This window comes from Balaenoptera borealis (assembly GCF_965194805.1).
Source record: "Balaenoptera borealis genome assembly, chromosome: 4".
NCBI lineage: Eukaryota > Metazoa > Chordata > Mammalia > Artiodactyla > Balaenopteridae > Balaenoptera > Balaenoptera borealis.
In genome coordinates, this window is record NC_138861.1 from 77,177,039 (window position 1) to 77,204,286 (window position 27,248).

General features: G+C 40.1%; 1 protein-coding gene across 4 annotated transcripts in view; it reads left to right on the top strand.

Annotated features, from left to right (window-relative positions):
* Positions 1 to 1,659: 1,659 nt before the first annotated feature.
* SCFD2 (sec1 family domain containing 2) overlaps positions 1,660 to 27,248 on the top strand; it is a 394,904-nt gene continuing 369,315 nt past the window's right edge. For 3 of the 4 annotated variants that reach the window (XM_082390564.1, XM_082390565.1, XM_082390563.1), the window contains exons 1-2: positions 1,660 to 4,051; positions 18,622 to 18,790. In XM_082390564.1, the coding sequence (XP_082246690.1) occupies positions 3,214 to 4,051; positions 18,622 to 18,790 (1,007 nt within the window). In that variant the 5' untranslated portion in view covers positions 1,660 to 3,213. The remainder of the gene's footprint in view (positions 4,052 to 18,621; positions 18,791 to 27,248) is intronic. The other variant, XM_082390562.1, reaches the window with a different exon arrangement.

A 27,248-nucleotide genomic window follows, 5' to 3' on the forward strand; every position in this document is an offset into this window, starting at 1 on the left:
TCACGCCTATAAAAATCCATTAGCAAAACCTGTTACTATATCCCAAATCTGTCTACTTCTCTCCATCTCCACTGCCCCACTGCAATTCAAGTAACACAAACCCTTCAATAGTTTCCTGTTACACATAAAATAAAATCCAGACTTCCTACCACATGACCTATAAGCCCCTTCATGATCTGGCAGCCCTTTGGGTGGCGTGTGGCTGTACAGGTTGTGTATTGCCCAACTTTATGCAGTTCTCCACATTTCCTCATTCTGAGTCACTTTTTGTTAACTCTTTAAGTGTCATTCCCTTACATACTCTGTGCTTATTCTCTCCCAGTTTCTTCAGGCCTGAATTCCAACTCTGTATCTAACTCTCAGTCCCTAACTTTGTTCCATTATATATACATGTCCCACATTCTCAGTATTTTAGCAGAGATGTCTCTACTCATTCACTGAAACTGAAATCTAACTTCCCTCCAAGGACAGCACATCTCCTCGTCTTTCTCTACTGGAGACCCACCATTTTTCTTCACCCAGTTGTACTATGGAGCCTGGAGATAGTATTGCCATTTCCCTTGCTCTGGTGGGCCACTACCAGACTGTTATGGTGCCACTTTCTTTTGAAAATCCTCCTCCTTGCCAGTGCATACCTCCTTATTAACCACCTCTGCCTCTCTCTCTTCATTTCCCCTTATTCACAGATGATGTTGGGGTCTGGTACACAGTCTTCCGTTCCTTTACCACTTGGCATCATAACAAGCAACTTGCACATTCTGTTCGTCTGTTTTTTGATCTCCTAGAATCTAACTATTCAACAATCTTCATTCATCCACGTCAGCAGTCTGCATTTAGGGCCACACTATGGATCTCATTATATCCTAGAACTGTTCTCTCCTTGAACTTTAGGGGCCAAGCTACTTTCTTTGAACCTAATTTCATATTCTGCCAACTTTTTTTTTTTCAGATTCCATCTCACTTTTCCCTTTTCTGTCACTCACTACTGTTGACCACTCTATTCTTTTTGAAACTTGTTCCCTTCTTTTCTAGTTCCTAGCTCCTATTTCTCCATGGGCCTATCTTCAAACAGTACATTCAAACTATACTAAACCATTTGTAGCTCCAGAGAACATGTTGTAAGGTTTCATACTTCTATACCTTTGTTCATGCTGCACTCTTTGCTTGGCTGCAGGAATGCTCCTCCCATCCTGTACACCTGGTGAACACCTGGTTTTCTTTGAAGGCAACTCAAAACTTATGTCCTATATGAAACTTCTTCTGACCACTTCCCTTTTTGCTTCACTTAGTCAGAGTTTATTTTTCCCACTTTATAACTCGAACATTTTTTTTTTTTAAAACATTGCTCTGGGGCTTCCCTGGTGGCGCAGTGGTTGAGAGCCTGCCTGCTAGTGCGGGGGACGCAGGTTCGAGCCCTGGTCTGGGAGGATCCCACATGCCGCGGAGCAACTGGGCCCATGGGCCACAACTGCTGAGCCTGCACGTCTGGAGCCTGTGCTCCGCAACGGGAGAGGCCGCGATGGTGGGAGGCCCATGCACCGCGATGAAGAGTGGCCCCCACCTGCCGCAGCTGGAGGAAGCCCTCGCACAGGGGCGAAGACCCAACACAGCCAAAAATAAATAAATAAATAATTTAAAAAAAATTATAAAAAAAAACATTGCTCTGGGACTTCACTGGAGGTCCAGGGGTTAAGACTCTGTGCTCCCAATGTAGGGGGCTCTGGTCCAGGAGTTCGACCCCTGGTTGGGGAACTAAGATCCTGCATGCTGCATGGTGTGGCAAAACAAACAAACAAACAAACAATTAAAAACATTGCTTCTGTAATGTTTTATTGCATTTGCTTGCTTTACATGTGTGGGTTCTTTTATTTCAGATTCTTTTGAAGGCAAGACTGTGGATTACTTCTATCTATATCCTCAGTGTCCAGCACAGTGTCTGGAATATTGTACATGTCCATTAAAAGTTGGTTGAATATATTATTTATTATACTGATATGAACTGAGCATTTATTCAACAAACATTTATTGAATACCTGTTATTTTCTAGTGTTGGGGATACCAAGCTTCTAGCGCACCATCTAGCAGAACAGATATGTTAAGGAAAACAGGTATGTTAAAACTTACCCCAGATATGGCAAGTACTTAGCAGAGGTGTTAATTTTTCATGGATCAGGTAATATATCTTATTAACCACTGTATTTTGGAGCCTAGCTCAGTGATTACACTTAATAAGTGCTTTATAAATACTGATTGAATGAACTGAACCTATAAGACATTCTGGGCTCAATCTGTTGACTTCATTGTGCAGCTGTTTAATGTTCTAAGCTGGGACAGCTGGAGAGAAATTGAGAAATCATGAAGGTTTTTGGTGCCATTATAACGCATCTGGCTGTATTCTGTAGGCAACTGGGCCAGGAGAGGATTTTAAGCAGAAAAATGGTTGAACAAGCTTAGCTTACTAGGAAGCAAACTGAATGGAAGGTAGAATAGATGGAAAACTGGGAAATGATGGGGGGGAAGGGTCACTGCTATTGTTCAGTTGACCGAAGACGGTGGATTAAGGCAGTGAGAGGAAGGATGGATGAGGAGAAAGGGCTGGATTCTAGATTTCTTAAGTGGATCAAGAGTTAGTGCCAATGAGATGAGGGAAGGAAGATGGAGAAAGCGAAACCGTTATGTCTGTTAGAGGTTTGTGTCCAATAATGTATGTGATAGTAATGTATAAACTATGAAACATCACACAGCAGTTGGTTGTTTTTACCTTCTCTGGCTGCTCTTAGTTTTGCTGGCAACACATCACTTTTAAAGAGATGCGTTTAGATCCAAGGAAAATATCATATTTAGAATTATGTTTTATCATTCCTGAGATTTCTCAAGGAGCAGCGAAGATAATCCGAGCAGAGAGGGAGACGAAAAGAAAATCCCTCAGCTCTTTCTTAGGCAGCTCCTTCCCACTTCCCCGAACTTTCGAGGCACCCGGGAGCCTCGGAGCCCCGCCCGTTTATTCCCAGCCCTCACCATTCTTCCGCGACGTCTCCCCGCTAGCCAATCACGCTCCGTGACGTCATTACCATGCGCCTACACTGGATGAATCGGAGGCCATCCCACGTGTACTGTGTTGACTGTCAAGGTCTCCCGGAGCCCAATTCCCGGAAGCTGTGAGTTCTGAGAGAAGTTCTTGAGCTCGGTGCCCTGAGTCTGCGAATCCCCACCATGAGCACCCTAGGCGTGCTGTCCTTCACCCAGCAAGCCTGGGAGCAGGTTCTGGCCAAAGTGAAACGGGCCGTGGTCTACCTGGACGCCGCCTGCGCCGAGAGCCTGCACTGGGGCTGCGGGTCCTCACGGCTGCTGGAGGCGGTGGGGAACTCTGCGTGTTACCTGCGGGAGTTCGAGCCCGCCGCAGTTGGTGGCGGAGCCGAGCAGCCCAAAGCGGTGTTTGTGTTGAGTTGCCTGCTGAAAGGCCGGACCGTGGAGACCCTACGGGACATCATCTGCCGCAGTCACTTCCAGTATTGTGTGGTGGTCACGGCTGTGAATCACGCAGTCCACCTCACGGCTAATCACGTGCCGCCGGCGGCGGCGGCTGAGCTGGAAGGGCAGCAGCCAGTGTTCGAGCAACTGGAGGAGAAGCTGTGTGAGTGGATGGGCAACATGAACTACACGGCTGAGGTGCTGCACGTCCCGTTGTTACTCGCATCTGCTGCTCCCCACCTTGCCTTGACTCCAGCTTTTGCTTCCCTTTTCCCACTATTACCCCACGATGTGCATATCCTCAACCGTGCCCGACCGGACAAGAGGAGGCTGGGAAACCTGGCTGAGGTGGATGCCACTACCCTAACCCCTGAGTTGCTGCTGACGATTAGGTGCCTGGTGTCCGGCCTCAGTTCCCTGTGTGAGCATTTAGGGGTACGGGAGGAGTGTTTTGCTGTAGGTTCCCTCAGTCGGATCATCGCTGCAGATCTGGCCAATTTTGCTCCCGCCAAGAACAGGAGGAAGACCGCCCCAGGCAGGGCATCAGTGGTCTTTGTGGACAGAACTCTGGATCTCACAGGTAAGTGGCGTTTGCTGTGGAAGGCTTCATAACCGCTTTCCAAAGTGCTGGGACTTTCATTGATTCAACATATATTTTATTGACCTCTTACTATGTGTCAAGTTGAGGAGTCAAAGAAGAGCTAGATGGACACAGTCCCTGATCCCACAGTTTATCGTCTAGAGGGGGGATACAGACAAGCAAATCAGCAATTAAAATCAATTTGTTAAATGCTGTCTTGGGTAAATACATCCTCAACGTGCACTGCCCTTTTAAACAAGAACAACTGCATCTAGCCCAGAGATTGGAAAACCAGACTTATGCTAACATGGAGGAGAGCTGTCCTCCACCTGGGAACCTTTTAGAAATGTGCAGATATCAGTATTCACAACAATCCTTCATAAGAAAGCTTTAAGTTGTTGGAGAAGTATTAACAGGTGAACAAGTGGAGGTAACCTGTACCACAAAACACGAAAATATTACAGACAGTTGGCTTTCAAGTTTCTTTACATGAGTGTTAACAAATGAGGCTGAACTTAAATTTCACCAGAAAATGAGGCTAAACAGAATTGTAGAAAATATCTACAATTGTATTTAGCCTCATGTTCTGGTGAAAATATTTTCAAACGTTTATTTATTCTTAGCTCTCATTCTATTGACGATTGGGTAATCCCAAATTGTAATAATATTTATACACATAAGTAACAAATGTTACCCTTAAAATAGGTGAAGAGAAAACATTTTCTGATATTTGACATGTGCATTTATTTTCAAAGGTCAACTTTATTGTTCTCTAATTAGGTAGATGTAATGCTGCTGGTAGTGTAGGCTGGCCACACCCAAGTTCAGGGAGAATAATAAGGAAACTGACATTGGTAAGCATTCCCTTCAGTAGGTTAAAAAACATGTGGAATGAAGTTAAAAAACCACAACAGGTGCATTTGAATTTTTGACCTTATAAGATTCATTTTCAGGTCATAAAATAGAAAGTAAGCTAAGTGGTAATACTGAGATGTAAGCTTAATTATGTGGCTGGAGTAACCAGGTGCTCAGCCTGTCAGTGTGATTTAAATAAAAGTAATCATTGTAACTAACACCCCTGAACTCTTAGAGGATTAAAAACACCTGATGAGTGAGTATATGCTTGTTGAGTTTTTGAGTGCGTGGTATATACTGCTTATGCTTCTATTTCTTTTTGCCCAAAATGTGACATATTGTTTCATAATTAATCAAGGTCACATATTTTTGTGTCCCCCCCCCCCACCCCCCCCCCCCCCCCCCCCCCCCGCCAAAGACTCCAGTTAGGCAAACTTTAATGTCCTGGCCATCCAGCATCATAGCAACTACTCCTTTACATATTATGCATCTCTTCCTTGTATATGACTCTTCTAAATACAGAAAAAACAAGGTAAGTGTAGCTTCTTGTCCTCTAAAAGCTTACAATATGAAGTAGTCAAGAATGATTTAGAAAATAAGGGCACTAGGAAGACAAAGTTGCCATTCAACACAATTATTTTATACTTTCTCTCTCTTCAAGCCTCCAGATTTCCCTCCCCATGTTCACCCCCTCAGCTTTCTTGCTTTTATACAAGCCATCAGGAAACTTCTGTATCTTCTTATCACTAAGTCTACCAACCTTTTTACCTCTGTACCCCACATATTTTTCTTTCCTTCCTTTATATTAAAAGGAGATGTACTGTCCCTGCTACTATCTAGTGCCAACTTTTCCTCCTTTGCAGACTAGATCTTTTCCTTTTTCACTTCTCTCATAGGTTTACTTCTTTCAAATACCCTCCCCTTTCCTAGATCATCATTTTTATGAAAAGTCTTTTCTACTAGATTTTCCCCATCAATATACACACAGAATGGAACATCTCCTTTCTTGACCCCTCAGGCTCCTCCAACTTCAGTTTCCTTTTTGCTCCATTTTTAGCAAAGTTAGAAATTTGTCTGTACTTGCTATCTCTACAATCATCTGCTTCAGTTTTCCCTTGATCTCAATTAGGCTGTTTGCCCCTCAGTGCTCCTCAGAAACTTCCTTTGTCAAGATCACTGGTGGCCTCCATGTCACCAAATCCAATATTCAATTATCAGAATCCATTTTACTCAGTCTCAAAGCAGCATTTGTCACAACAGAGTAGAGGATGCAAATAGTTTAAAAAAATACAAATATTAAAGAAGTACAGAAGACATACAGATCATGCAGTTTCTTGTGTAATCCCATCAAAACATAAAATTTACGACATGTTATTTGCTTGCTCACAACCCTCCCATCACACCCACTATCAAATCTAAGTTCCTTAGCACGGTTGGCAAGGCCATACATCATCTGCCTGTGTGTACCTATCCCACCTCATCCCTTACTGATCTCCCCCCACACACTGCTCTCCTGGCATGCTGGTCACCTTGCCATTTCTCAACATGCCAAGTATGTCCCAGCCTCAGGCCCTTTGATGTTCTTGTGCAGCTCAGCTTGGAATGCTCTTCCTTCAGGTGTCTACATGGTTTTGTCGCTCACTTCCTTCGAATCTCCACTCACATGTCTACTCCTCAGACAAGCCTTCCCTGACCACTTTCTTTAGACACTCTCTAACCCCTTACCCTACTTTATTTGTTATAGTCTTTACCACTACCTAACATGTGAATTGATTGTCAGTTGCCTGTCTCCTCCCATTTGAATGGAAGCTCCTGAAGGGAGGGGCTCTATTTTGTTTACTGTTTATTTTTTTTATTTTTTTATTTTTAAAGTTACTTGCCTTTCTTTTATTTATTTATTTATTTATTTATTTATTTATTTATTTATTTATTTATGGCTGTGTTGGGTCTTTGTTTCTGTGCGAGGGCTTTCTCTAGTTGTGGCAGGCGGGGGCCACTCTTCATCGCGGACTTTCTTGTTGTGGAGCACAGGCTCCAGACGCGCAGGCTCAGCAGTTGTGGCTCACGGGCCCAGTTGCTCCGTGGCATGAGGGATCTTCCCAGACCAGGGCTTGAACCCGTGTCCCCTGCATTGGCGGGCAGATTCTCAACCACTGCGCCACCAGGGAAGCCCCGTTTACTGTTTATTAACTAGCACTCAGAAGAGTGCCTTGAAAATAGTGGGTATTCAGTAAATATTTATTGAATGAATGGATGAACAGGTGAATTAAAGGTTGCTGCCAACTAGACTTTCATTGAGGTTAATATACTTACTTTTTCTGATTGAAAATACTTCTGAGATTCCTAAGTTGCATCACTAGTCATTCACAAGTGCAGCTGGGCACACATTTTCTGAATATTCTAAAATTTGATAATTTGGGCCCACAGTAGTATTTGAGAAAGGAAATAATAATGTTAACTAATCATATTTATGTGATTATTTAATGGATTAAAATCACTTCCACATTACCTTATTTGTTCTTCTCAACAAATTAGGTGAGTTAAGTATTATTTATCATTTCAAGAATAAAAAATTGAGGCTCTGAAGTTGTTCTTTACTGGAAAAAAGAAAAGCAGAAACATTAAGTCGTAGGCCAGATGTGACAGGATTGCTCCAGTATTTCTATTAGTGTCCAAGGTCAGCATCTTTTGTTTTCTGAATTGTCAGAGTTAAGTGCTCACTTTCTTTGTATTTGTTTAGGATCCTTCTGCCAGTAGGTGGGCTTCCAGGGTGTGCTTTAAATTGGTGAAGGTACTCATTAAGCAAACTGGTGTGGGAGAAGACATTTTAGGTAGATGAGACCATGTAAAAGAATATTTAATGTTAAAAGGGGCATTGTTCAAAGGGAGCAAATGGGAGGTTTCTCTGGGTAGATTCAAGGCAACAGGTAAAGAGAAGGAAAAATTCATTTACTTTGTCCAGGGCTTAGGAGGAACCATGAAAGTATTGTTTTCAATAGAATGCCAAGATAACTATGCAAGCTGATGATAAAGCAATGAGAGTGAACCTCCCAGAAGTTCCTTGAGGTATTTCCCAAGTACATTTAAAGTTATAAGGACTCTGCTTCCTTCCTACTTTCCTGAATAATTCAGTGGAAAAGCATCTAGGTGGGGCTAAGCAAGAAAGGTGTCCATGCAGGGAGGAGAGCACTACCAGGCCTGGGTGAGGGAGCTCAAGTTGGGTGAGATCTCCTGAGTGGGGAGAGGTGCCTGCACGGGGTGGTGGGTGGCAGCAGCAGTGGCCTGGTGGGATAGGAGATAAAGGGAAGCCAGAGTGGGTGGCATAAAGGGGTGTCCCTGGGGCCCAACATATTTACCTCTCTACTGGTGCATGGAACAAGTTTGATTTGTGGTCCCTTCTGAAACCAGTCAGCTTTGGCATAGTGTAGCCAAGAAAAGGTCCATGGTCTACTTCCCATTTTTAAATTATGACATTCTCTCCTTCAGAAGGGATCAAAATTCCATCTGGCTGGTGGAGGGTAGATTTTGGAGGATAGATACTAATTGGAACAAGTTTGTTACTATGTCCTAGTAACTTATAAATTGAAGTTTTTTTAATGGATACCTTTTGGATAACCCTCCAAACTATCTTCCAGATGGTCAGTTTAATGGTTCATTTATTTCAAAAATGTTTCAACATAGTGTTATTATTCCATATTGGTAATCCTCAGGGCTGGTTTTCAGTTGGTACATAGCTGTATTGTCAAACCTGTTTTTTAAATGCTAAAGTACTTCTGCACTAGCCAGTAAAGGGAAATTCTCTACTTGTTGAGAGTTACCTGTTACTGTTGCCTGGTGGAGGCGAGTGATAGGGCTTAGAAGCATTCTGGTGTGGATGCAGCTGACCCCCAGGGGTGCTGAGGGTGTGAGGCAGCAGAGGGAACTCATGCTGGTAGTGATGGTTGTAGAGATGCAGCACTTCTCCTCTGCTCCAGAGTGGCCCAAAATTGGATGGGGTGGTAGGGTAGGTGGTGTTGGTGGCATTATTTTTGGCACGGGTGCTTTCCAACCTTGATCCAGGCTCTGGTGTCCAGGAACATACCCGATCACCATGCTCAATTTTTTTTTACTGATCTTTCCTGGATCCAACAAGCATAAGGAGCTGGGGAGCTCATGACTTGTTGTTACAAGAATTTGGCGTGGTTTCTTTTCTTTTCTTTTTTTTTTTAAAATTTTTAGTGGAGTACAGTTGATTTAAAATGCTATGCTAGTTTCTGCTGTACAGCAAAGTGAATCAGCTATACATATACCAGTGTGGTTTCTTGTATCAGATTGTGGTTTAGACAGAATGTGGGGCATTGTTTAGCCAGGGATAGCTGTAGCATATAGATGATTACACCAACAGTTTCTAAAAATCAAAAGGTAATTGGAAATTATCGGAATGACTTGAATGGCTTGAATTTCAATTTAAATTATGTGACAGCAGTTTTAATATAGCAACCAAAGGGAAATACATTTTTAGTTTTTTATTTAGATGTTAATTTATATACGTAGTATATTAATTTGTTATTTGTTGTTAAATGTTTTAGATGCCATTTTTGATAATTTACCATTAGAAAATTTATATGCTTATGTATATAATTCTTCTTGGATGTAAAACTGACACTACCAAAAATAACCTCCAATAGTTCATAAATATTCAGCAGTGTTAACATCATGCTTACAATTTTGAGAAATTTCTCTTTTTGTCATCATCTTTGCTGAAAGTAATATCACTTTGTCTAATAGTTGGGTTTTTTTTTTTCAGTAAACATTTATTGAGTGCCTACTATGTGCCAAGCGTTGTTCCAGGTCTAGGGAAACAGTGGTGAACAAGACAGACAAGCTCCTTGCTCCCTTGAAGCAGTTGATAAGCTCTCAGGGCTGAAAAATAGAGAAAGTTTGTTGCAATTGTTTGAGAAGTAAATGGCCACCAGTGTCTGTTGCTATGATTTTGGCATACTTCTACCATGTCTAGACCACACAGAAACTTGTGTCTCTGCAGAGTGCTTCAGGCATGTTTGCATAGGGGATTTAAATACAGCATTCTACGGACTGTTCTGTTCTAATTTGTTTCAAGGGACAATTAAAAAGGTAGACGTGATTTATGAATCTCGAAAAGTTCGAGTCTGGTTTTCTTTCCATTCTTTTCTGGCTCTTGAGATCGACTAGAGAGCTTTGTTGATAGTCTACAAGTTCAAGATCAAAAGTTAGGAGGTGGCGGTAACTCTGGGAATTAAATTTCCTTTCTTGGTTCAATTCTTCTGAATTTTAGTTTCATGTAAACTTTTAAATTAAATTTAGTCAGTTAAAGGTTAACTCCCAATCCAATGGGTGGTTCTTAATCCTGGGATTATGGTATACTTGTGCATTTATATTTGCTTTAAGGTGTGATTGTATATTATTTTGTTAAAGTCTTGAAATTTGAGACTATTAATAGTGGCTAACATTTGAGAGCATACTACTTTTCTCAGCACTCTACATATATAAACTCCTTTAATTTTCATAATAATTCTTTTATAATTATCCCTATTTCACAGATGAGGAAATGGAGACATATAGGAGTTAACTAACTTACCCAAGATCACACAGCTAGTAAATGAGAGTCAGGGTTTGAACCTTGGCAGCTTGCTCTAGAGCCTGTGCTCATAATCTCTCTCATATGTGAGCCTATCATCGTCCTGGTTAGTAGAGATGATGCTGATATGGCCTCTAGAAGCTAGCAACTTCCGAGACTAAACACAGTTGTTGGACGCTGGTGCTGCCTTAGTATTCAAAAAAGTGACTTATTCTTTCCTCCCCCATCTCCTCCAATCTGATTTTCCACAAAATGCAAAATAACCAACTAATATCTTTATTTTAGGGTTCAGAGGATACTGTTTAAAATAAGCATAGGTATGAGGAACAATTGAGAAGCCATTTAAGGCTCAGACTAGATTGCAGGTGTTAGATCCAGACCAGTATAATAACTTCAAGTCTTAGCTTAGTGACTTACTTGCTGTTTGATTCTCATTGAGCCTTTTGAGGGTTTTCTCATTTGTAAACGGGGGAAAAGAGTGACCTTAAAGTGCTGTTGGAAACATATGAAATCATCCATCCATCCATCCATCCATCCATCCATTATATAACTAAAACAGTAGATAGTAGATTAAAAAGCGATAGGGTTTCCATTTTATTTAATTATTTTTTAAGCTTTTAAAAAATTTATTTTATTTTATTTATTTTTGGCTGTGTTGGGTCTTCGTTGCTGTGCGTGGGCTTTCTCTAGTTGCGTCGAGCTGGGGCTACTCTTCGTTGCGGTGTGCAGGCTTCTCATTGCAGTGGCTTCTCTTGTTGCAGAGCACGGGCTCTAGGCATGCAGGCATCAGTAGTTGTGGCTCGTGGGCTCAGTAGTTGTGGCTCACAGGCTCTAGAGCTCAGGCTCAGTAGTTGTGACGCACAGGCTTAGTTGCTCCACGGCGTGTGGAATCTTCCTGGACCAGGGCTCGAACCTGTGTCCCCTGCGTTGGCAGGCAGATTCTTAACCAGTGCGCCACCAGGGAAGCACGGGTTTCCATTTTAGATAGCATAGCTAGGGAAGACCTCTCTGAGGATGTGACATTTGAGCAGAGATTGACAAGAGAGAGGAAGCAGGCCATGTGACAGCCTTGGTATTGAACATATAAGACCCAGGGAATGGCAAGTGCAAAGGACCTGAGGTGGGAATATGGTTGACATGTTTGAGGAGGCTTGTGTGGCTTCCTTCGGCTTGCCCTGCAAGCAAGGAGGGCAGTGATAGGAGGTAATGTTGGAGAGATAGGCAGAAGGAATTCATTGTAGGGCAAAGTAAAGACTTAGAGTAAAAACCAAATTATGATGGGAAAGTTGGAGAGTTTTGAGCTGTGATGTGACATGCTCAGATTTACATTATACAGGATGATATATGCAAGGAGTAAGGGGATTGCAATAGATCCTCAATATATGGTAACTGCTACCACTATCTAGGTTGTGTAATAGGCATGAGTGGCTAGTTACAGTAGCCTTAGCTCTGCCCCTCCCTAGTCGTAAGTCAGTTTCCTGATCTGTGAAATGAAGATAATAGTACCCACCAGAAGACTGAGAGGGTAAAATAAGTTAACATGTCTAGCTCCTAGAACACTGCCTGGTACATAATGGGGAATATGTTTATTAATACTTTTATTAATTAATGATATGCCTTTAAAATGATTTAATGTTTTGTTCTTTTAAATGTATGTTTTCCCCCTAATTATAAGACTAAGAACATAAGTACAAGAGTAATTTGCCATACATGTAACCCAGAAGAATTTTACTACCTGACCTGTTATCTGCCACTAAAGTAAGTGAGAGTTGGTTAGAATTAACCATTTGTCAAGAACTGTATTCTGTCATACCTAGAGAAAAAAAAAAATGAAGTGCAGTAAGTGAAAGAGTCTTTCTGTATGGTCCTGCAAGATCACTACAATTTTGGTTACTTAGGGGAGTGTAAAGAATGACATGGATGATTTTGATTCATTTCATAAATGTTTATTGAGCAACTTTTATATGCAGGCTCTGTGCTAGGTGATAGTGACATAAAGTCTCCCTATTCAGTGTGTCCTGGAGACTGGCAGCCTCAAGCCCAACTGGAAGCGAATTAACAGTGCAGAATCCCAGGCTTCACCCCAGGCTTAAGCATCAGAATTTTAACAAGATCCTCAGGTGATCTGAATGTGCTGTAAAGTTTGAGAAGTGCAGACATAAAGATCAAACAGTCAAGACTCTTGTCTACGAGGAACTCATAGTCTATGAGGAAGCACAAAGCTTAGCAAATTCACGTATGAATGATACATGCCTTCATAGGGTTTAGGTACAAATATTCTCTTAAGGGGTGGCCATTTCTAGACCAGTGGTTCTCACATTCGAACCATCCCAGAAAGTCCGATTTTTCAAAGTGGTCTGGACAGAGGCTGGAACCAGTATTCTTTTAAAAGCTCCCTACGTGTGCAAACATGTAAGAAGGAGCATAGGTTGTTCTGGGAATTCTTTTTAGGTAATTTTTTAGTAGGACTTAAGGTTGGGATGAATGACTGAGGGAGAGGTAAGCGATCAGGAGGGAAGGGTGATAAAGATGATGAGGAAGGAGACTGGGGCCATGTTCCAAAGGCTTTAAATTTCATGCTTGGTGAGGAGCCATAATAAGTTTTTAGGCAGGCAAAGTGCATGTACAGATTTTCTGTTGAATGTGTTCTCTGGTGGATGATGTGATGGATGGATTTATTGATTCCAAAGTGGGAACTGAGGGGGGATGGGTAGGTTTTTTGTTGTAGTTTTGCTTGCTTTTTTTATAGTCAAGTTTATTAAAGTATAATTTACATATAGTAACATTCATGCTGTATAGTGTGTAGTTTTGTCAAACAACATATAGTCATGCAACCACCCACCACAATCAAGATATAAGAGGAGTGCCATCACTCCAAAAGATGCCCTTTGTGCCCCTTGTAGGCAGTCTCTCCTCTTACTCTCATATCTGGCAGCCATGGAACCATTTCCTGTCCCTAGAGTTTTATCTTTTCAAGAATGTCATATAAATGCAGTCATATAGTATATAGCCTTTTGAGTGGCCTCTTTCACTTAGCATAATACGGTTTAGATTCATCCATGTTGTAGCTTCTATCAGTAGTTCACTCCTTTTTATTAATGAGTAATATTCAGGTGTATGGATGTAGCACAGTTTGTTAATTTGTTCATCAGTTGGGCTGTATCCTTAAAGTGTGTAGAGAGGAGTAACATTGATAGCTGTCGGCTCAACTAACTCATACTGTGTGGTGTGCAGTGATTCTTTTTTTTTTTTTTTTTTTCCAGTGATTCTTAACTGTTTTGAAATTAAGGAACTTTTTTTTTGAGCAGCTGGTCAAAGTTATGGATTGTCTAGAGAAAAGCATAGACTTAAAATATTTCTCATACAATTCAACCCTCGCATGCATCCATAGAGGAGCCCAGCCTAGGAGCAATGGCCTCCTTGAGGTAAAAGCAAGAGATACTAGAGGCTAGGAGACTATTGCTCAGGAGACTATTAAAATATCTAGGTAAGAAATGATGTGAATTGATACCAAGTCAGTAATAGGAAGGATGGAGAAAGGAGTGGTTGAGTATTTAAGTGAGAGAATTAATAGAGTGGTGACTGATATAATGGTAGAAGATCAAGAAGAATTTGAAGACATGCCAAGTATTCTAGCCTGGGCAATTTCAGAATCCATTCACAGAAAGAGGGAGTGTAGGAGAAGATTTGTTAGGGGCAATATAATGAATACTATGTGACTCTCTTATCTAAAATTACTGTGTGGTGAAAACTACTTACTGCATAAACTTGTATAAGTACTGCCTTATTATTCTCCTGCCTCCATCCCCCCAGAGTCCTACCTGGTATATGGCAAACTGAAACAGCCTTTTGACTAGTATGTATTATCTACTTTAATACATCCCCTTTGTACTAGATTTGACTGATATGAGCCAACCATAGGTAGTGTTAGAAATGGTAGTATTAGACAGTAACTAATAACTAACACTCCTTTAACCATCCAGATTCTAAATTGGATATGAAATAAAGAGTTGGCAGGCAGAGGCAAAAATACCAGTTTTATGGTGGATACAGTGAACATTAAAGAATGTGGCTTACATCTATGGGCAAGTGAGATTCCTAACACCAAATTCTTGGGTTGGAAGGTTTACCCACTCAGCATCAGGAGTGGACCAGAGCAAGTCTTTTTCCCTCTTTCCAAGGGCAGAACCTATCCTAGGCAGAGTGAGTAGAACCTGACAACCCAGGGGAAAAGTGATTGAAGGAGGTGAGGCAAGTTCAGAAATATGCTAATTGTTGTCCTTCTACACAGAAGGAAACATCAGGAGCAATAATGAAATATTCTGTTCTTAGAAGACAGAAATGTCATCAAATACTGAAACATCTCAAAATAATGAAAGACGGTCATAAATATTCTTAAGAAGGAGTCATGGGGAATCAGAAAGGAGGTGAGGTTTTTTTTTTTTTAATTAAGATTTGTGTATTGTGTAGTTTTTTTAAAATTAATTAATTTTTATTTTTGGCTGTGTTGGGTCTTTGTTGCTGCACGTGGGCTTTCTCTAGTTGTAGCAAGCAGGGGCTACTCTTTGTTGCAGTGTGCGGGCTTCTCATTGCGGTGGCTTCTCTTGTTGTGGAGCACAGTCTCTAGAGCGCAGGCTCAGTAGTTGTGGTGCATGGGCTTAGTTGCTCCGCGGCATGTGGCATCTTCCTGGACCAGTGCTCGAACCCGTGTCCCCTGCACTGGCAGGCGGATTCTTAACCACTTCGCCACCAGGGAAGTCCCAGGAGGTGAGTTTTTGAATATACTAATTCCAAGAATCCAGTAACCCTATCTCAACACAAAGGGACACTGTGCACAACCCCAAAATATCCTGTTTGTGAAATGTAGAGAAGGCTCTGTGTTATCTTTAAGCCCTACTACAGTATGACTGAGCTCTTGTGAAGATGCCTCAATTCTTGCTTCTCACTTTATTCCTTATAAGTAGAGGCAAGTGAAGATGTTATATGCCTTATAATGATGATACTGGCACATACATTCACATATGATCCACAGGGTCATACAGGACTGCTAGTTTTCCGGTGCTGTTAACTATAAAAGTTTAGCCTTTGAAACAATTGGCTGAATTTAGGATCTCAAATACTGAGCTTCAAAGATATTTGGGTGTTGGTTGGACCAACTCTGAGTTTTTAGCTTGGTAAAATAGCACCACATTTTTGGAAGTTGCCTCAGATCACACAAGGAACTAATGGAGGATGGGACCACTAGAGCCCATGTCTCCAATTTCTTGTTCCTATACCCTCTTTAGAAAAGAAGGCATTGGGAAATAAACCATTCTCTGGCCAGACTAGACCCCATTGCTCTTGGCTAGATTAGCAGTTGGACAGGGAAAAATAACTGGGTTCAGGTTGACTTCCACTCTTGAGCGTCTTAAATAATATTTTAAAATTTCTATAATAACGGAAAAATTAAGCTCTCTGAAAATTTAAGTGTGATACAAATCTTGGCATTTTATTCGTTTCCTAGAGGAAGAATCTGAAGTTACTGTGACATTGAGAGGCCCCAAATGCTTAGTCTATGTTTGAGTCATGTAACTGGCACTAATTAAATTTTAAAAATGTATATTGAACCCTCTAAAGCTGGACATGCAACAGACTGTATTCAGAGAAGAGCAGGACATGAGTTGAAAGCCTATGCCTGCTTTATCCTTCATTATCACACATGTTAAATACACATTCCTTTTGACTAAACCTAAAAAGTTGAGTAATCCTGCTCATGTAAATTTGGCATTTTGTTAATTCTCACATATAATATTTTAAACAGTTTCTGAAAGAGTGTGAATTATTTTTCTAATTAATTTAGGTCAGTCTCATGTGCTCCTTGCAGAAAGCACGGGGAAAAAATTAACTTTAGGTAGAGTTTACATCAACCAAAGTCCTACCATTCGAAGATAACCCTTGGTAAAATTTTGGGATATTTATATGGGTGTATAGCATGTTTTTTCATTTCATTACAGCAGGAATATATGTTCACCATAGAAAGTTTAGAATCTATAAATAAATAGAAGAAAATAAAAATCACAATTTGAGAACTGCTTCAGTAAATATGCCATAATTTAAAAAAACTACTCCTCTACTTCTGAACATTTAGGGTGTTAGTATATAATATTTTAAGGAGGTAAATGATACATTGGTTCTGTAAAAATAACTATTAGCTATTAAACCTTAAGGAAAAATAAGTATGTCATGTCTTGACTTCTCATACTTGGAGAGTTTCAGGAGGACTGGATTAGTCAACAGTTTTAATTTGCCAAAGGTTTAATGAACTGAGACTTGCCAAAGACCCCTGCATTTAGCATCGGGAGGAGGAGTGAGTAGCAGCTAGATTGTAGGGGCTAAAGAAGTTAGGAAAGAAAGGCAGAACATATAGACTACTTGTTTGTACAATGTGTCTGTGAATGGCAGATAAAAATAAGAATAGCTTGGGGGCAGGGCTCAGAATTTGGGCACCAGGTTCAAAGAAGAGTTATTATAGTGATGATTGGAAGTGAGGAGGTTACTAGTGGAGAGAGAAATGATGCGATGGGGTAATCGTCGTATCTCCATTCATTCCAGGCTTAAAGATATTATTCACTTAGAGACTTCTGACTGCCCTGTGGATCTCAGGGCCACTTATAGTCACTAGGCATTCATTCAGCAAGTATTTAACGCGTAGCTTGTAGTGTGAGTGCTGGGGACACAACCATAAACTATAGACAACATAAATAAGACATGGTTCCTTCCAGGCCTGATAAGTGAATATTTTACTGGTAGAATTAGAACTCTTTTCTTTAACATCGGAAGCCACATTAGAAGCACTCATGCTGGTTCTGTCTTAAGTCATTTTTATGGGCCTGATTTTTTTTTTTTTTTTTAAATGGCGTGGTTTTTGGATTTCTGCCTCCCGAGTTTGAATTCTTGCTCTGTAATTTGCAACATATATAATTGTGAGCAAGTTACTTAAACTGAATCTTCTACTCTGTCAATGAGCATAATAATACCTACCTCTTAGAGTTGTTCTAAGAATTAAGTAGATAATAAATGTACAGTGTGGAAGTTAATACCTGGTACGTCATAAGCTGTCAATAAATATTAGCTATTGTGACGAAGAAGATGATGGTGCTGACAATGATTCCTTGGATTTCTGGTTTAGTCTTTTCTACCTAGTTCTTCTGTGCAATTAATATGACATGGCAAAAACAATAGAGATAGACATGAGGAAGTAAAATATTAATTGATTTGAAGTGGGTGGGATCAAAACAAGTTGATTTGGTCAGTCCCACCCATTGTTGGAATCACATCTTCCAAGCATTGATGGCTTTTGGAAAGATAACCTGGTCTCATGGAAAAAGCATTAAACTGTGTCATTGGTCTTGAATTTTAATTTGAGCTTATTAATTCATTTGTTATTAAAAGAATTAATATATGTAAAGCACCTAGAGCAGTGCCTGGTACACAGAAAGCACTGTATAAATGCTTTTATCACTGCAAACTGTTACTATTCATTCATTTGTTCTTTCCTTCATCTAACAAATAATTAGTGAGCCTACTAGCTGCCAGGTTGCCTGCTAGACATGGTGGGTAGAGGGTGAACTAGATAAATGGTGGCCATGATGAAGCTAAACTTCTAGCAAAGGGGAGATCTGCTATTCTTGGTCAGGTCTCTAAGCCTTTCTGGGTCTTAAGGTCTTATCAGTAAAATAAAGAAAATCCTTTTGGCTCTAAAATTTCAGGATAGTGTCGTCCTATCACGCCATTTACCTGACCTTCCAAATGTTTATTATTTATTTATCTGCTAAATACCTATTGATGCCTACCATGTGTAGGCACTATGCTAGGTGCTGGGAATCACAGCAGTAACCAAAGCAGACACAGTGCCTGCTCTCAGGGACCATTAAGTCCAACACACAAGACATACATTTTGTAGGTAATTGTGAGATTGATTAGTGTTACTAAGGGCAGAATGTTAGGTTTATGTTATTGATTTGTGTAACAGAAGCTAAAAATGGATACTGTTTTTGATAGAAGGGGTATTATAGAACATTAATTTAGCTGCTTTTTCCTCCCATTTTGTGAGTTCATATTTTCTTGTCTGCTTAAACAGGGGCGGTTGGACATCATGGAGACAACTTGGTGGAGAAGATCCTTTCAGTGCTTCCCCAGCTTCCGGGCCACACCAATGATGTGATGGTTAACATGGTGGAACTCACTGCACTCCAGGCCGAGGAGGAGAATCAGAATATGGTTGCACCCGGCTGTCTCGCACAATCCAAGTAAGATGTGCAGTTTTTTCTCTCATCCTTTTCTTTCTCTTCCCTTTTCTTTCTCTTGTAGATTGTTCCTGTAGAAAGGAAACAATGAAGAATCAGTCTGGTTGAAAAATTCATAGTGGATAGCATTTAGAAAAAAGAATTTTTTCTTAACTTTGAAATAACCATATTCATTAGACAACATAAGCCAAAAAGTATGGAATTTTATAGAGGTGTCATTTGGATATAATATAAACTTGTTCCCAGGGTCAGCTAAGTGAGTCAATTTATGCACCCACAGACAGCTTCACATGGAGTTGAGGCTAGGCTTACTCAATATCTCTTTCCCAGTTGACTTTCCCACATGACTAAAATACTGCCCACATAACTCTGAAACAGTGCCATCTCTCTATATGTAAATGATATACTCTTGGGCATCAGTGGGAAATGTTTTTATTTCTACGTATACTTTTTCACATGGTTAGAGAAACCAGAGAAAGAAGATGGGGTACTGTATGTTATGCAGAGTTCCAAAAATAGAAGAATATTTCTCCAGAAACATGACAATAAAAAGATACAGTAGTTACCTTTTCTACTTTGTCCTTCATCAACAGTTCTTGAGGAAAAAAAAATATATTAGAAGAGAAAAAATGTGTGAGTATCCGTTTCCCTTATCTCCAAGTTTTAAAGTTTTAAACAAAACAGGACCTTTCAGCCTTATAGTTTCCAGTCTTAACAGTAACAGATACATTTGGAATTTCCTATCATATTTGGAATGAATTTTCAGCTCCTGAAGTTTTCAGCTTTTTTGTAGTTAGTTAATGACATTTACTGGATGCCCAGTGTGTATGGGCCAGTGTGGGAAGAAAATAGAAAGTTCTGTACCCGGTCTTTTTTGTATGCTTATGCACACAATAAAAGCAGAGGCCCTGTGTTCACTTTGGCAACATGTATACTAAAACATAGGCCTGAGGGCTTGAAGCTATGCAAACCCAGAAGTAATTATGGTTGGAAATATTTTTAGCTGCTCAGAGGGCCATTCAAAAGTTAATTATTAAGGACTTACTATGAGCCTTACTCTGGAGTAAGTAATATGAAGGACATAGAATAATATAAAATGTCATTCTTGCCTTCAAGGAACACTTTTCTTATTCTAGTCATGATTTAGACACAGGTGCAATTAAAAAACAGTAGAATGATATGAAATCAAGACTCATGTGTCTACTACAGATTATAATTCCTGTAAGTGAAGTAACAGGTTAATGTGGTCTTTGTAGATCAGTGTGGGCTTTGTGGAAATGGCGGTGCTTGATTCAATTATGTCTTGAAGGATTTAGAAAAGGAAAGAGGGCTAGAATGAGCATAGGTGTGGAAACAAGAATGGTCAGGGCCTAATGTGATGGGTTGTGAGGAAGAAGGACATCTCACTGGACACCACTGCCATCAGCTCTATAACATTTTTCAGGACTTACTGTGTGCCAAGCACACTTCCGGGCATTTTACATTTGGGAAGTCATTTAAGTTTTAAAATAACCCAATGAGATAGGTGTCTTTATTCCATTTTACAGATAAGGAAGCTGAGGCAGAAAGACATTAAGTAACATAGCTAGCAGGGCGTGGAGTTAGAATTTGAGCCCAGAATGTTTGATTTCCGAGCCACTGTCTTAACTTATATGCTGTGTATGCAGGGACCAGAGAAGCTAGGTTCATGAATAGCTGTAAAGAGACATGAGAGAGAAAAATAAGGTTACTTCATGATTTAATTTGGGGAGGCCTATTTGTTCAACATAATGGTTACACAAACAACAGAAATCAGTTTTGGCTAATTTCAGCAAAAAGGGAATTTATTAAAGGGGATTGGGAAGCTAATAGAATCAAAGGAAGAACTGTTAATCAAATTTTGTAAAGGACTATACCGTTCCAGGGGCCTAGGGGGCAAGAACTCAGGAAAAGCTCTTAAAGGCACTGACACCAGAGAGACTGAACTTTAACTGCTTTCTGTCTGGAGTCATTCTGCTTATGAGTCAGATTCCAGGGGAAAAGGCAAGATTGGCCTACCTTGGGCCTTGTGGCCACCCTTTGCCCAGTGGGGGTCGGGAGCAGTTCATACTGACTGAGAGTTGTGTCAGGATCGGATGGCATGGCAGAGGGGTTGTTCTTCAAAGGGAAACTGGAACATCTATCAGAAGAAAGGGAAAGGGATACTGGGGCAGGCAGAAACAGTAGATGCCCCTTAATAATAACAGCACACACTTAAAGAGGACTTACTGTGTAACAGGCATGGTTCTGAGCACTTTATGTAGAGTAACTTATTTAATGCTCACAACATCTCTGTGAGGTGAGTTCTACTATCATCCCCTTTTATAGATGAGGAACGAGGTTAAGTAACATGACACACACAAGTGATGGGGGCCCATATTTGAACCCCGGCAATTTGGCTCTAAAGCCAGTGCTTACTGTTACCCTATGCCACCTCCACAGAAGCCTAAGATAGTTACAAAAGGAACATGTGAGCTCCCCAGAGAAGGTGGCAAAAGAGAGAAGAGTTGAATCCATCATTTTAATGAGCAGGAAAAGCAAGTGAGTTCTGAGAAGTATAATAGGACAAATGTAAGAATCAAGACATCTCTTAGATCTACAAGTAATATATATATATGTATTTTTTAATTAATTAATTTTATTTTTGTCTGTGTTGGGTCTTAGTTGCTGCGCGTGGGCTTTCTCTAGTTGTGGTGAGCGGGCACTACTCTTCCTTGCGGTGCGCGGGCTTCTCTTTGTGGTGGCTTCTCTTGTTGCGGAGCACAGGCTCTAGGTGCACGGGCTTCAGTAGTTGTGGCACGCAGGCTCAGTAGTTGTAGCGTGTGGGCTCTAGAGCACAGGCTCAGTAGTTGTGGCACACGGGCTTAGTTGCTCCATGGCATGTGGGATCTTCCCAGACGAGGGCTCAAACCTGTGTCCCCTGCATTGGCAGGCGGATTCTTAACCACTGCGCCACCAGGGAACTCCTACAAGTAATATTTTGATTATGGCCAATTTATTTAACCTTGACTCCTCAGCATTCTTTTTACCCCAAGCTTAGTCCAAGGCTTAAACCAAACCAGTCCTGGAATCCCATTTTCCTTGCCAGTGGTTGCTTTAGAAACGGGGAGGCAAAAGAAAAGTCTTCTTAGGGTTTCTTGGTCAAGTTTCTTTGCTTTTGAGAAGAGATTCAAGGAAGAGACACACTTTCTCTTTCCTCTTACACTTCTCCCCCAACTCCCAGAACTCTGATGTATATCCTGAAACTGTGACAGACCTTGTTGCTCACAACCGGAAGTTGAAGGTAACACACTGAAGGTGGTGTGGCCAAGGGTGCTACGGGCAAGAGCAGCAGTGGGTTACAGTGAGGTGTCTGGACCTCATATTATGTAGGAGAGTATGTTTCCTTATTAAGTCAAATTGACTTGCTCTTGTCTACTACTTGCAACCGAAGTCATCCTAACTGACATACTTTCTGTACTTCAGCTATAAGATGAGGGCATTGGCTTAAATGACTTCTAAGGCTTTTCAGTTTAAAATAAAAATTCTTCTCAACTGAGTACCTGCTGTGACTCAGCTCTGCTTCTGAGCACTTGAAACTAAGCTCATTCATATGTATTTTCCACTCCTGGTCTTTGTTTTTAGTGAGTGCCTTTTTCTCATTAGACTATGAGTGAATGTTGCCATGGAATATGAGTTTTCGGTGCCATTCAAGTATGAGAGTGTGGTCATAAATGTCAGAGGAAGTGATGAGTTCTAGAAGGATCTGAAGAAAGCTTTAAGGAGAGCAAGTTTGGTGAAATAGTGAGACCAGAAGTCAGGTTGCCGACGATAAAGAGATAGGTAGTGAGAAAACTGTAACCAAATAAAAGTATACAGCAATAGTAGGGAGAAAAAAAAAGGTACTTTCTTTACAGTTGCTTTGAAGACTGAGGGAATTGTGCTGATTAATTTCTTTGCAAAGAGATATTGAAATAAATTACAGCTGTCCTAGTGTATACTGTTCTTTTGTCAAAATAATAATAATCACTACTATCACCACCCCCCAGAAAGTTCTTGGTGAAATGACTGTGAGGCTAAAAAAGCTAGTACTAAAATGCAAAACAGATGGGTGCTTGTCTGCAATGGAATAATCTTTAGAAAGCAAGTCTCTGACTAGGATTTAAATCTTGACAATCAAAATTTATTGCTAAAATAATTTTTATAAAAGGTTGTTTATAATTATAGCAATTAAAGTTACTGCCGATGCAGATGAAAAATTGATAACTTAAGTGCATTATAACATGGCTTTCCAGTTCCTGTCCATTGGTCCCTGGATTATGTGGAATATTTTGTCCAAGAGGAGGCAGAATCTTTTCTGTTCTTATGTTTTCCTTCTGCTGAACTGGGTTTCTATTCTCTGCCCCAGCTCCAGTCTCCTAACCTATTACTTTTTCAATTCCTGAAGCACCCTTACCCTGATGCCTCAGGGAAGTCCCTAAAAAAGCAATATTTTAAGTCCAGTTTTCTTGTTAACTTTTATGTTGGAGGTGGGAATGTTTTTTTCTTAGACTATAGAGCAATGGAATAAATAGAGTAGATCTTAGAGTAAGAGACAAATGCAGCAGTGGTTTTACCCTAAATCCTGATGAGCCAATTTTTTGTTAACTTTCACAATGTTGAGTAACCTGATAATGGTGTATATTAAATCACTAACTCAAAGTCAAAAATCATTAAATTACCGGGGGCTTCCCTGGTGGCGCAGTGGTTAAGAATCCGTCTGCCAATGCAGGCGACACGGGTTCGAGCCCTGGTCCGGGAAGATCCCACATGCTGCAGAGCAACTAAGCCCATGCGCCACAACTACTGAGCCTGCGCTCTAGAGCCCGTGAGCCACAACTACTGAGCCCATGCGCCACAACTACTGAGCCTGCTCTCTAGAGCCCACAAGCCACAACTACTGGAGACTGTGCTCCACAACAAGAGAAGCCACTGCAATGAGAAGCCCGCGCACCGCAACGAAGAGTAACCCCTGTTCGCTGCAACTAGAGAAAGCCCGCGCGCAGCAACGAAGACCCAATGCAGCCAAAAATAAAGAAATAAAAATAAATAAATTTATTTAAAAAATCATTAAATTACCCCTAAATAGTGGTAATTTTTTTTTCTTCTTTCCGTGGTTTCCAAATACCAATTAAATATTACTGTTAAAGACACTAACATTTTTCAGAGGGAAGAAAGGTAATTTTTATTAGAGCAGAATCAGAGATACTACTTTGATTTTAAATTTACCTGCAGATAGAATTACTGAACTCAGATGGAAACATTAAGTAACTGTATATTCAGTGTTGACTTTGAGGTGAAAAGCCAGCACACAAGAGGGTGTGTCATCACATAGCAGTGTTATGAACGACCTTACTGTTGGTACAGACTGTGGGCATCTTCTCTTCCCCACTTGGACCTCCCTGCAAAAATGACATTTTATTTTATGTTTTTACTTTTTAAGTAAACATTGCAAATTGAATAGGAGAAAGGCTTACCTCTTCTCAGCATACAGCTTGCTATATTTAACTTTTTTCAAGGAATTCTAAAAATCATCTAGTCTCAGTTACAGGTTTAGAAAGCAGAATTGATGAGTAATTTGTGGATGGTGGGGTGAAATAAAGCAGGGTTCTTTTCTGCAAATGAAGGGATAAGAGTGTCCACTAAGAAATAGTTAAATAATTTAGTATGCCAGAGACATTTAAGTTATATTTCTTGATAAAGAATTGTTTAATAGCATTTTTCAGAATTTTAAAAAAATGCATGTTAAGAAAAGAAGGTTTGAAGGTAGAAATTCTTGTTCTACAATTGCTCACATACATGGTATTTGTTAGTTAAGGAATGTGCAGGCAATCCCCAGAATCTTGTTCATATTGAAAAATTTTAAATGATTTGTGGTCTCCATGTTGTGAGAAGACTGAACTCTGGGTCACTGTGGCTTCGGGATCCATAATCTAAATGGAAACTATGACTCCTTTAAATAAGGCCAAGAACGCTCTGAAGTTAGCTAAAATGGAAAAGGAGGAATGGAAAGACTCATTACATTTGAATGACAAGTTCTTAATTAGGTTGATGTTCACTGCCAAGCAAAAATCCACAACTTTAAAAATCTAACTCCTGGTAAGTTAGCCAACCACAGCCTTTATTGGGGTGCTTCTAAGTCTTATGTTATAGTATAGACCAGGGTGTATTCAACGGTGTGCCAGGATTGTCCCATAGCTCTGGCTATAGCTTCTCTCCTCTAACACCTGCTGGTATTCTTGTCCGAGGGCCCTTTTCCTTTCTTTCTTCACTCTGCATTGTATTAACAGTGTCACACTGGTGATAGGGGTGGGGGGCTGGGATCAACAAGGTGGGGGTAGGCATCCTTCTAGCAAAGCTGGAAGGAGGATAAAGTAAGAACTAAGAACAAGGCAATGGTTTTAGCATTGAAAGAAGGCATTTTGGGGGCTGCAGGCAGATGAGGTCTGAAATCCAGGAAGTTTATTTTAATAAAACATCATGGGTGGAACTATGAAAGCAAATCCTCTGAGCATGTAAATGTATGTTGTAGTTTTTTTTTTTTTTTTTTTTTGGCTGCATTGGGTCTTTGTTGCCGCGCGTGGGCTTTCTCTAGTTGTGAGCGGGGGCTACTCTTCGTTGTGGTGCGCGGGCTTCTCATTGTCGCGGCTTCTCTTGTTGCGGAGCACAGGCTCTAGGCGCGCAGCATTCAGTAGTTGCAGCAGATGGGCTCAGTAGTTGTGGCTCGCAGGCTCTAGAGCGCAGGCTCAGTAGTTGTGGTGCACGGGCTTAGTTGCTCCGCGGCATGTGGGATCTTCCCGGACCAGGGCTCGAACCCATGTCGCCTGCATTGGCAGGTGGATTCTTAACCTCTGCGCCACCAGGGAAGTCCCTGTATACGTGTTTTTGTTAGATGTATACATTAAGTATTTCATTTTTTGAGTGATTATAAATGATATTGTAATTTTATTAGTGTCCACGTGTTCATTGATAGTGTCTAAAAATATAGTTGATTTTTTAATGTTTATCTTATATCCTACAACCTTGCTGAATTCACTTATTAGTTCTAGGAGTTTATCTGTTAGCTTCCCTGGAATTTTCTGTGTAGATAATCATGTTATATGCAAATAAGATCAGTTTTATCTATTCCTTTATGGCCTGCATGCTTTTTCCTTTTAGCCTTATTGCCCTGGCTAGAACTTGCAGCATTATGTTGAATAAGAATGGTGAGAACAGATATCCTAACCTTATTCCCAGTCTTAGGAGAAAGGCCTCAGTCTTTCATCTTTAAATATAATGCTAGCTGTAGGTGTTTTAAAAGATGTTTTTTATCCATTAAAGAGGTGTGCATCTAGTTCTATTTCATTGAGAGGTTTTTTTTTAATCATGAATGGGTGTTGAATTTTGTCACAGTCTTAAAGATTTTTGCATTCATATTTATGAGAGATATTTGTAATTTTTTTTTTGTACTGTCTTTTTTTAAAATAGGGTAATACTAGCTTCATGAAATGAATTGAGAAGTATTCCTTCCTCTTTTATTTTCTGGAAGAGATTGTGTAGAAATAGTATTAATTCTTAAATCTTTGGTAGAATTCCCTAGTGAAACCATCTGGGACTGGAATCTTCTATTTTGGAGTTTTTAAATTACAAATTTAACTTGCTCAGTAGTTATAAGACTATTCAAATTATCTATTTCGTATTGGATGAATTGTGATGGTATATTTTGAGGAACTGATGTATTTCATCTAAGTTGTTAAATTTATATACACTCAGTCCTCTGTGTCTGTGAGTTCTGCATCTGTAGATTCAACCAACCATGGATTGAAAATATTGGAAAAAAAATTCCAGAGAGTCCCAAAAAAGCAAAACTTGAATTTGTCGTATGCTTTCTGTCTTTAATTGGTGTATTTAGATCATTTAAATTTAATGGAATTATTGAAGTGTTAGGACTTGAGTATGCCATTTTAATTTTTGCATTCTGTTTGTTATCTCTTTCTTTCATTTCTGTTTCTTTAATCTAACCCTCCTGTCAGTTACTTGAACATTCTTTAAGAATTCCATTTGATTTATCTGTAGTGTATCTCTTTGTATAGTTTTTTCAGTGGTTGCAGCAGTTGTTACATTTTTTATATACATAACTTATCACAATCTATTGGTGTTGTTATTTTACCTGTTTAAGTGAAATGTAGAAAGCTTACCATGCATTATTTCCCTTTACCGTCCCACACTTATAATCATCTTAATATTTCCTCTACATACATTTAGAACTGCATCGGTATTAAAATTTTTGCTTCTCTTAGTTTAGAAAACTCAGAAGAAGGAATGCTTATTGTATTTATCTATATTTTTGCTTATTGTTTTCTTTCTTCATTGTGTTTCAAGATTTCCTCTTTTTTCTTTCCTTTTTAGAGAATTTCCTTTAGCCATTCTTTTAGAATAAGTTTGC